Source organism: Stegodyphus dumicola, chromosome 2 (assembly GCF_044657685.1).
Source record: "Stegodyphus dumicola isolate Sdum_Otavi_A_Nest chromosome 2, ASM4465768v1".
NCBI classification, from domain to species: domain Eukaryota; kingdom Metazoa; phylum Arthropoda; class Arachnida; order Araneae; family Eresidae; genus Stegodyphus; species Stegodyphus dumicola.
The window spans coordinates 149,306,202-149,318,585 of NC_140769.1; the positions used below are offsets into that span (position 1 = coordinate 149,306,202).

Here is a 12,384-nt window from a genome sequence, read left to right on the forward strand (position 1 = left end):
CACTAGAAAAATAAATCTTACTTAGCTTAGAATTTTTTGGTAGGATTGCAAGATATTTCTGAGAAAATGGTAAAGAAGCTTTTTCAAGACAGCCACCAACGCGAATTATTCCTTTACGATCAACAAAGGGATGTAAATTTTTTAAGTTACCTGTTATGTCCTTTTTACAAAATAGAACCTTCTGCTCATGCTTAATAAGCATTTCCTCAGCTATTCTTACCTCCTCTAGTTGAAGAGGGCCTACCTTTCTTGATTCACCTTTTCTGCAATTACAAATAAACCTAAAAATATAAGAAAGAACATTAATTATTCTATAATAATTGTTACTAATATTCAAGAGTTCGTCTAAAACGTTAGAGTTCATGTCAATCAACATAGTTCTCTCACAAATGTCATTAATGTCACTAGAACTTTTGCTCTCTTGCACAAAGGACTCCCTTTCATTTGGTGTTAGGTTCTCAACCTCTGGAACTATTGGTTGTAAGCACTTGTAGGGAAGATGCGGCTCTGTAAAAAATTCTGCATAAGTCCACCACTTAGAATTGTTCACTAGAGAAGAGGCACTAACTCCACGCGTTAGAAGATCGGCTGGATTGTCTTTGGTTGAACAATAAAACCATGAATCTGGATTAGTCAACTTCTGAATCTCGTCGACGCGATTTTGAACGAAAGTCTTCCATCTCCTGCTTGATCCTTTGATCCAATACAGTGTAACTTTAGAATCACTCCAAAAAAAGATATTAGATGAACCTTTACGATCTAGAACTTTTTTAACTTCCGTTCCCAATCTTGCAGCAATCAGTGCACCCAGCAATTCAAGTCGAGGCAAGGAAACTTTTTTGACAGGTGAAACTCTGCTCTTGGAAGCCAGCAAATTCACAGAAATTTTTTCTTGATTCTGTACCTTTACGTAAACGGCTGCACCATACAACTTTTGACTTGCGTCAGAAAAAACATGGATCTCTATATTTTCATCACATGAATCCAAAGCAAATCTTGGAACACTAATGTTACTAAGTTCTGAAAGCTCGCTACACCACTGAGACCACTCGTCGTTCAAATCAGAAGGAAGCTCTTCATCCCATGGTAATTTACGTAACCATACGTTTTGTAGTAAAAGTTTTATTCTAACAGTGAATGGTGTGATGAGTCCAAGAGGATCATATATTTTTCCAGCTGTTTGGAGGATGAAGCGTTTGGTACTTTTCTTTCTCCTCGAAATTTTCGTCAAACAAGAAGTCTCTATACTCAAACTATCTTCCTGAATGTTCCATTGAATTCCTAATACCTTCAGTATCTTTTCATTTGAGCTTAGGGGATAAATATCAAAATTTTCTTCTTCCCATTTTTTAGCTAAATGATAATCATTCGTCACCCATTTGCGTAGATTCATCCCAGCTCCACGCATAATTTCCTTTGCTTCCCTTGAAGTTTTTAAGGCTTCTGATACATCATCTGCTCCTGTAACAAGATCATCAACATACATACATGTATCAAGAATTTGAAAGGTATCGGGATACACATTTCTGTACTTTTGGATATGCAGCTTTATAGTTGCCGCTAACAAAAAAGGACTGGAATTAACACCATAGAGCACACGCTTAAATCTATACACTTCTAGCTGATCGTCGGTATTCTGCAAAGGTGTATCAATATTCTTAACAAATAAAAATCTAACTGCATCTCGATCTTTCTCAGCTAACACGATCTGTAAAAATGCCTTTTCGATATCTCCTAAGATTGCAACTCTATTAAGTCTAAAATATATCAGCAAGTGAAATATATTTTGATTCAGATTAATACCTGGCTACAAACAATCATTCAGGGACAGACTACCTATTTCATGTGAGCTCGCATCAAATACAATATGCATTTTTGTTGTAATGCTTTCTTTTCTATAAACTGCCTGATGCGGCATATAAAAAACTGGCTTGTTTACTGGTTTCGTAGAATCTAATACTCTTTCTATTATCCCTTGATTTAGGTACTCTTCTAAAGTTTCTCTATATTTCAGGTATAATGTATTATCATGCTGCATTTTTCTCATCAGGATTTTATTCTTTTTTCTGCGACACCAAAATTGTCGCCTAAATGTTCCCAACGTTTCTTCCAAGGCAGACTAACAATATAACGACCATCTTTGAAACTAACAGTTTTGTTGAATATCTCTAATGCTTTATCTTCATCGTAAGAATTGGGATCATCTCTGATACCAATTGATTCCAAATCAAAAGACTTCTTCAACTGTGCTTCGACATTGTCATAAATTAACCCGCAATGCATTAATTGTTTCTCATGTGGTAAATCTTCAATGCTACCGCTTACCAAATACCCAAATGCTGAGTTTTGTAACACTAAATTTGTATTTGGTACATAAATTTGCCCGGATCTTATCAAATCGAAAAATATTTCAGATCCTAAAAGTAACTGAATTTTACCCGGTTTGTGAAAGTCTGTCAGCTAACGTAACTCCTTGTGGAATCTCAATATTACAGACATCAATTTGTCTAGAAGGCATCAAATGAGTAATTTTCGGAATTACGAAAAAATCTAGTTTACGACTGTATGTGTTTCCTCTATTTAAAATAACCGCAGTTACTTTTGACTTCACCGTTGTTGAAATCCCAGATAAACATCCTACAGATACGTTTACATTTTCTCTTTGCAAATGAAGCTTCTCAGCTAATTCCGATGAACAAAGATGAATCATACTTCCACTGTCAAGCAATGTCCTGGCTGGAAATATTTCTCCTCCATTTCCCTTAATATAAACAATCGCTGTCGATAGTAGGACTCTATTAACCGCATTAAAATTTTTATTTACATTAGCTGTCATAAAACACTCGCTATCCTTATTTATAAATGGCTTTGCGTGAGCGTTCAGTTTCGCTACTTCCGTAGACGAACTGGCGTCTGACTTTTGATCTGACAGAGAGGCGATTTCACAACTCTCTCTATTTTGGGAAATCGAAACTTTTAACTCATAACACAGTAACTCATAACACAGTAACGAATTGTGCTTTTTTCTGCATAGCCTACAAGAGTAATTTGAAGGGCAGTTTCTCACTCCATGATTTCCAAAACAGCAGAAACATAAGTTGTGTTTTTTAACATACTCGACTCTATCCTTTAAGCTGAATGTTTGAAATTTAGGGCATTTAAATAATTTATGTTCCACATTACACAGTTTACAAATTAAAGCACGTTTTTCAGTCACACATGAAACCATTGAAGAAACCTTTGATTGACTTACTGAAGCTTTTGATTTAGACATTACTGGAATTCTAGAAGCGTTTAATGTCCTCGCGTGATCCTTTAGAAATTCTAATAACTCTGTAATGTTCGGTATTTTTTCTTTCTTTAAATTCCTTTCCCACCATAACTTAGTATTCTGATCAAGTTTCTGGCTAAGAATAAAGGCAAATATAGCGGATGACCCCATCTAACTTTTGTTCTAAACATTCTAACAATCTTACAACTTCACTTGTAACATCAATTAAATTTAGAATCGCAGAAGCTGACTCGTTTTGAATAACGGGAATACTCATAAATCTTTTAAGATGAGCATACACTTGTTCTCTAGGATTCGAGTATCTTTCTTCAAGAAGAGACCACGCTAACTTATAATTATTATCCGTTATAGCTATCGTTTGGATAATTCTAAAAGCATCTCCTTTCAGTGCTGATTTCAAATATTGCAATTTTACAGCATCTGATAAATTCGGGTTTTGATCAATACTCGCTTTAAAAATGTCCTTAAAGGAAAGCCAAGAATGCATTTCTCCTGAAAATGTCGGTAACGAAATCTTAGGTAAACGCACAACAGTATTTTCAGAAATTACTGCATTTTCTACTTTATTTTCTTTAACAACGTTCGACAATTTTTATTTATTTCAAATTCTATATCAATAATACTACTATTGATTTCATCTTGCTCACTGAAGATTTTTTTCGATATTTTCTTCGCTACTTAAATTGATAATAGAATCAAAAATATTATCGAATTCATTTTGCAGATTGTTAAATTTAGTTTTTAACAATTCTAAATCACTAACACTTAAATCTGGCTCACAAAGTTTCTTTTGCAACTTCGATAAGATAGTTTTTTGAGTTCTCATTATAGTGAGAACATCTTTCAGTTTTGTAGCCATTTTCGCTACACTTAACAATAACAAATTATCACACAAACTTAATTCAGAATTTACTAAATGCAACAGTTAATAATGAATAGAGTGTCAAGGGTTTTTTACTTACCCCTTTCTTTCAGCAACTGGCTATAATCCACAAACACAAATTCCATTGAAACAAAATGGCAAACTCACTGTTTTACACTAGATTATTTATTTAGCTGATATCTCTGCGGCTCTACTGGACCACTCAAATGGTCCGGCGATTTTTAAATGGACTGTAACTCTCAATTAAACTAATTTACAAACTACTTTGTAACATATCTTTATTATACTAATTTTTGAGAGACGCTCAGGCTCCCACAATCACTCTCTGCTTCGCCATTGAAGCCAACTCCAAAGTAATTCACATTCTTTTTGTAAACAGTAACGATGGCAGCGCCATCTGGCTTCAGAGGGACTTAACAACATCCATACATGAATGCACATAAATACATTTCTGAATCCAGTTCATATAACAGAAGAGTATCATTTTTTATGAAATGACTTGCATTCTCACAAATGTAACACTTATCTGATTTACTTCTGAGATAATTTGAAGTTCTTGACTGAAAAACTATAATGCGGCTTTCTGAATCGGGCGAAGGGGTGAAATTGACCTTTTGAAATAAAATACAGATTACTTCCTTTATTTAATTCTGTTCGATTTAACCAACCTTGTTTTATGGGCTGAGGTTTTATTATGTAATGCTTTCATAAATTTCTCTGCTCTAATTGACTCATTTAAAGTTTCGAAATCTTCTGCCTTCCTCAATTATGATAGTAATTCCCCATAGCTCTTAATTTGTAGGTGAATTGAAAGGGTATTTCATTTTGGAATGGTTTAGCATACTAAAATTTTCAAGCATATCTCTGCCATTGTTTCAGGTTCACCAAGAAGATTGATTTTGTGAATTTGTAGTTTCTCATTTTTAATTCTTAACATACATTAATATTGATTTTGTGAATTTGTAGTTTCTTATTTTTAATTCTTAAGATACATTGATATTGATTGTTTTCCTGATATATTAAATAATGCTTCTACTTTCATTTCTTTAGAGACATTTTTAATTTCAAAAGCTCTATGTAGTAAGGTATAGAATAAATTCCAAGCCTTTGGTCGCTGTAATGTTGGAATTGTTATACTTTTAATCGTATCTTGGCATAATTTTACACTTTCTATATTAGGATACCAGTTTCGGTTACTTATGCGTGGGACACAAATCAGTTCTAGTCAGTGTGTTGTAATAGCAATTTTTTTTTTTTATTCAAGAAATGTCTTAATTCTGCTCATTTTCTCATCTGAGTCTGTCTGAAAGAGAGAATTTTAAAATTTCTTTAACAGAATTTGAATGTCTGAATTTTACAACATGAGCTTTCTGCTAGTATCGAGTTAGAGGGAACAATCTGCCTTAATTCTTTTTGAGAAATTTAAAATTTTCTTTTTTTGATATCTTTTATGGCAAACATCTTTTTTCATTCAACAATAAAAGAACTGCAGTTGTCAAGGAGAATTAAATTGGTCTGCCTTTTCCCCTTCATTGATCATTCCACTTCTGACATCAAAAATGAGACCATCAAAGAAGAAAATCGTAGTCCCCTTTGTTTATCTTATAAATTAGAGAGAAGGAATGATACTTTTGACACAAACAATTAAATTTATTTGGGTATAAGAAATGTTAAGATACTGTATGCAAATTTATGTACATCATCTTTAAAACACTAAGAGACAGAGGCTATGTAGATGTGTTTTCAGTGCTTAGCATAGCTATGTCACATATTTAGTAAAATGGTTAGTGCATATTTACATTTACAGTACAGCTACCATGACTTAAATGATGTACTTTTAAGTCTGATTCATAGATCATTGTATGCAGCGCCAAGCTATCAAATTGAGTTAGGCTTGGTCTTTTTTAAAATGAAAAGAGGAAGTACCAGACACAACACCATCCTATTTCATTAAAGGACAAATATGAATCAAACATTTGTGTTTTGATTCATGGTTATTCCATTTGTGATCAGACAGTATGCTGTTATAAGAGTATCTTTATACCTCAGTGAGATGTTTTATTTAATTATTTATTCTGCTTCAGAGAACTTATGTATATTGTATTCAGTGAAAAATAAAAGTAATTTCAGTTATAGCTTCCTAACCATGTATTTCATTTTGTAAATTAGCCCACCAGCGGCCGAGCGGTAACGTCGCTGAACACTGGTAGTTCGGTCCGAGGTTCGAATTGCGCGAACGGGCTGGCTGCATGGGTGTTTTCGTGGTTTTCCCCATGTGTAACGTGTATACGAGCCAGTTTCACTTAGAAAGTCCTCCACGAAGGCATCCCTCCCCTTAGGCAGATAGCCCTAGTGAGCTTTGCCATAATTAAATACACCAACACCATTTTGTAAATTAATTGTTATTTTTCCATAAATCATGTGTAAATTTATGCTAAATAGCTAAAATGATAGCTTATAAAGAGATTTTAAAATTTTTCATAATTATTGTTTTAAAAATTAAAGCTTTAAAATTTAATTTTAAATTTAACAATCAAAACATTTTTATAAATGTTATTTTAGAATATTTTAAAAACAAAAATTTAAACTAATTGGATGTTTGTGAATTTTTGTTAAATGCAAACTAATAAATATCATATGCTGAAAATACCAACTTTTTAAATTTTGAATGTTTAATTTATGTATCTAATATATGTATATAAATTTTTGTTATTTAATACTTTTAAGCAATTTGTATTATATTGTGAAGGAATTTAAATTAGTAATTCTTGCCATAGAATTTATTTAATACATTAGCTTTTATAATATTAAGGTTTATCATGAATTGAATTGTTTTAAATATAATTAGATATACTTATATTATCACTATTTAAACATGGTTTCTTTTAATATCAAGTATATATTTAAAATCGATTCTTATAGGAGCTTTCTTTGTGAACTGAATGTATTCGTTAAGCAACTGGGCAGAAGTAAGTAGTTATATTTATGTTTCTCATGCAAATTTTAATTTTAAAATTAATTCTTTTTATAAAATACTATTTAAATAATAACCCCATATATTTTATCACTAATAGCTATTTATGCTAGAGAACATGGCTCTAATAAACAGATGGCCTCAAAATCTTGTGCCCTTTCTATTGTGCGACAGCTGTATCATTTACAGGTTATTGAAGCATACTCTGGAGTTACTAAAAAGAAAGAATCTGATAAGGTAATATGAAAAGTTACAGTTTCTTTTTTAGCTGTATTCAAAGCAGAGTGTTATATAATTATGCTAGGTGTTTGAAAAAGGTGGGTACAGTCTTTTTTTCCTCGAATATTCATCTTAAGTATGCTCTTACAAACGTTCTAAAAATGAGGTAGAATATTTTATAAATGCAATTTCGATGCTGTAAGTTGGAGGGATTTATAAATGTAAAATCTCTTTTTGTATAGTCCAAATAGAGTAAGATATCTGATTATTAAAATATTCAATATTCTTGTAATATATGTAACAAAATTCCGTAATTCCGTGTTCAAAAGTATGCTTTTATGAGACCACTTATAAATTTAATAACTGTACCCATTTTACCCAACCCAGAACAATTTATTGCCAAAATGAGGATTTTTATTCTTTTTTAAGTTGCTTAATAATATTGTTGAGTATTGAATTTTGGCTGAAATTAGAGATGTGTGTTAATAATTTTGTTACTGGATATCTGTTAATTTTAAAAAATTATTTTTTCATATTTGAATTTTAATATTTTTAAAATGAATATTATCCTTTAAAATCGTCAAGCTGTTACATGAAGTTTTCACGTAACTGAAACCTATGCATTTAATTAGTTTTGTATTATAATTAAACTTTAGAAGAGAGCTACAATTTTAAAATGAAAGAACTAATCTTAATTTATTAGAAAACAGATTAATTCAAATTTCTTCTATTTTCATTTGCTGCAACTAACAACACTGCTAATGTGTATTAGAAGATGTGCATATGAATGTTTTCAGTGCCTCTTTATTTATTTTACACTTGTTCCAGAATCTAGGTAATTGAAAAATGTGAAAATGAATTGAATTTTATACTGAATAAAATCTTACTATGAGATGTAACAAATGCTAATTTACTTCTTGCAAAAGGAAAGTTGTAATATATTTTTTAATCAAGGACTGGGAAATAAAAATGTTTTACTATGGTCAGAATTTATACAAATATTCTAAATTTTCTGGTATTAGAATTTGTAATGAAGTTGTAATCTGACTGGATGAAAATGAGCTGTTAATCATAAAGGTAATATACTATTTAGAGGTGTAAAAGAATGGGAAACTTAGATATCCAATATATACTTGTGTTAGAGTTTTTTATTATATATATATCTTGTATATCAATATCTATATTATATTCATTTCTTAATCTTGAAAAACTAAAAAAGAATTAAATGCATAGTTTTTACTATATGTGGCTGTGTTCCTATTAAGAAAGAAAAAAATAATATTCTTTAAAGAAATTTTCCAGCTGTTAATAGAATGAAAATTTTTTTTATAATGATGTTAAATTTCTCTTTTTAGTTGGAGCCATATGATGTTTCTATTGACCCAAACCTAATTCAAGAAGTTGAAGAAACATTAAAGGAATTAGATATTCATCCTGTTGAAGTACCTGAGGTAATTGCATTATGGACTTTTAAGTGCACTATATATTTTGTTGAATTTAACAGCTACTTTTTCAAAAAAGTATTTCAAAATGAAGAGAAATAGGACTAGTGAAAAGTATTACAAATTATTTTAATAGATTTTTGCTTTCTGATTAGCCACATCTCTCTGAAAAGTATTACAGAGGCAATGCACTGTAATTGTCAAAATAAGGCAACCCATGAAATCGGCAAAATGTATTTATGTAGGAAACCAGGTACATGTGTGCAAGTAGAACAAGAGCTGATTCTCACCTTCAAATGAGACAGTTATTTTTCTGATTAGTGTTTGTTTCTGTTGCATTTGAATGTATTTTTTTTTCCTTATAAGGAATCATAATGGGACTGTGAAGTTTGCAGGCTCGTGAAAAGAAAGTATTGCATTTCTTCAGAAAGTTAAGAGTTTTGTCCAACAATACATAATGCAAAAATTTGTATTCCATGAAGTTGTACTTCTTAAGTGATCAAATTTTATGAATCAAAATTTGTGCACTGATGGAAAATTTGTGAAATGATGTTTTTTAAAGCTAAAATAGATCTCCATGTCCATAGGAGAACAGCACATGATGAAATTTTCAGTTTAAGTATTTAAATGCTAAAATTTGTTCATTTGTCTTGATTATAGCAAAGCACATAAGAACTTTCTGCCTACTGGGTAAAATGCTTTTTTAAAGGAAATTGGTTTTGTTTACATTTTATATGGAGGAAAAAAACCATGTAAATATACATACAGCCGACTAGTTTGCCATTATTTGAGCTTAAGTGCCAATGGTTAGCAGTATTATTCACTTGGCTAATGGAGTGCCTGAAATCCATAAAAAATTTACAACAGTACAATCACTACTTTTCTTCATTTCTTTGTTCCTGCTGAATTCCTGTCTGCTTATTATTATAATTCAGGCTGCTCTAACATCAGAACTCATTACAAGGTTAGATCAATCAAATCATAGCTTTAGCCCATTCAAGTTAACCATTCCATTAACTTGCCAGCAGAGTTCCGAGTTTTTCAGCATGCTTATACTTTAACCCTTTCTGGCACACTACCTTTTAAAGTCAGAGTTTTGATTTTAAAAAAAAAAAAAAAAAAAAAAAAAAAAAAAAAAAAAAAAAAAAGTAGCAGTCTAATTAGGCCTAGAGGAGTACACAAGTAAAATTTTGTGAAGCACTTATCGTTTTAATTTTTATTGTTTTAATCAGTGTGGCCAAAGTGGCACACTTATTGAACAGAGCTTCGAAAAGAGTGCTGAAATGAGCATTGTTGTCAATGAACTGACCGATGAGATGCGGAGAAACAAAGAATACAGTTTATGTCCTAGATTATTGGTGAGTCCGGTCTGGGTTCGCCATTTGATTTTAAGCAAGATTTCAAGGTAAAAATTTAAAACTAATATAGAATAAGGAGATTAGCATACAGCCAAAAAAATAACATAGAAATTTCTTTTCAAACAATTCCTTTTATACTCTAAAAAAAAAAAAAATCTGGAAGATTTCTTTGAAAAATGAAAACTAAATATGGCTAAAATATATGGACTGGTTTGTGTTGAGCTTCCATCTACTATAATTAAAGAAGGTTCAGAGTAACCTATAGTAACCTATAAATCCTTTTTCATTCAATTTTTCTGTGCATACAGAAGGAAATTTTTAGGTGTGTCCAGACTGCACACACTGTGGGTTAACAGTTGCTGGCTAATCTGATAAAAAACATTCTTCTCCACTTCTATGTATGGGGAAACAAAAGTTGAAGCTGAAAGTTTAATATTTGAAGTTCTGTTTAATTAGAAATATGCTAAATTTTGTTATTTAAACTTAGTTGGTTTCTGGGTAGACAGCTTGTGTTCTCTGCTTTTCGTTATACAGAATTGCTAAAAACTGTTAAAATATAATTTCTGTGAATAAATGAATTAGTAATTTAAATTCAGGCCTGAATAACTAATAATGTTGTCATTTGCAATTTTGAGATATATAAGTCAATAATGAAACAATTTTATAACAGTTCAGATAATAATTAGTTCATTGGTCTCTTAATGGTTTGATTTTTGGCATATGTTGTAAAAAACTGATCAAGTGTTCATAGTTCCCAAATTTTATGTTTTAAGCGTAACAGTTGAGTTCTAATTCTTATTGTTGGGTAAATATTATTCAACATATTACAGTTTCGTATGTAATAAACTTATAAAGTTTATTCTGCTTATGTGTAATGTGACTCATAATTATTGTTTAAAAAAAAACAAATTAGCCAACATAAATCTTAAACAAATATTACATTTTGATTAATTAATTCATTCATTTACTTGACAATTCCACTTTAATGGAATCATTATTAAATAGTTATCAAAGGAAGAAATATTGGAAAAGGAAAATAAAAGGTAAAAATTGGATTTTAAAGTAGAGCAAATTAGGAAAATGGATCCAAACTTGCTTTTTACAGGAAAAGACAAATAAGATTAGACAAAAAAAGGTTGGTTAATTAATTGTGAAAAGACACTCAAACATAGCAAAAGGCCACTGAGAAAATTTGAGTAGTAATATAAAACTTGAAATTTTTAGACTTATGTTTCTAAGATATGATTGTTCATTATATTTTATGATAGCTGTAGTATTGGAAATTGCTTTTCTGTTTAGTATTACTTTTAGCCTTTAGAAGAATTGAAGGTATTGATAAGTATACTATCCTTCATTATCAAGTCTATCATGAAATATTCGCACAACTTGATGACAAAATTTGTAACATTTTGTTAACAGAACTGCTGAAAACCTTTTCAACTTTGTGATGTTGAATATGCATGCACATTAGACGATTAATAAAAGCTTTTGAGCAGAAGCCATTAACAAAGCTTGGCATTTGTTAATTTAACACTTATTTATTTGTTAATTAACTTGGCATTTAACACTCATTCGTTTGAATGAGTGCATAATTCTTTTTCTCAAGAAGTAAAATTGACGGGACTTCTGATTGTTTCCCCTATATCTCCTAAATTGAAGCCTATGCTGTTGATCATTAATTGACAATTAATACATTTTAAATAAAAAAATAACTGGTACTTGCGTATTATTGCAACCACCTTAGTAGAAGATGCCACACTCTGACAAGCATGAGCATAACAGTTCTCGAGGTAACTATCCATTCTAAGGGGCAGTCAGAAAATTCACCGAATCACTTTTTCTTATGTAAAATTTGCCAAGATGACCAAGCTTTCTGTGCCAAAATGGTTGAGTTAATACGTAAGTACAAAATGAATAATAAGAAAGGAAGTGATATACTCTTCCTTTAAACTTTTCCTTTTTTTCATAATCCCCCAACAGTATTTTCTGCTATATCTGATATTGTCTGGATAAGTTAATTTTATCTATAATTAGGATTTATACTGTACTTGTGCACTGCTTTTGAGAAAGGAAAATAAATTGTCGTACATTTTTATTATTTGTCATGCATTTGTAGTTCTCTCATATTGTCTCCGGTGTTTGTAATTTACACAGTAGTGTTAATATGTGTCACCTTTAAAATGAGGTCTAATATTTGTGACTAAATTACCTTTTAT

General features: G+C 30.8%; 1 protein-coding gene across 2 annotated transcripts in view; it reads left to right on the plus strand.

Moving 5' to 3' along the window:
• mle (dosage compensation regulator mle) overlaps nt 1-12,384 on the plus strand; it is a 144,925-nt gene that overhangs the window by 38,443 nt on the left and 94,098 nt on the right. For both annotated transcript variants that reach the window (XM_085811245.1, XM_085811246.1), the window contains 3 exons: nt 7,098-7,144; nt 7,250-7,386; nt 8,724-8,819. In XM_085811245.1, the coding sequence (XP_085667371.1) occupies nt 7,098-7,144; nt 7,250-7,386; nt 8,724-8,819 (280 nt within the window). The remainder of the gene's footprint in view (nt 1-7,097; nt 7,145-7,249; nt 7,387-8,723; nt 8,820-12,384) is intronic.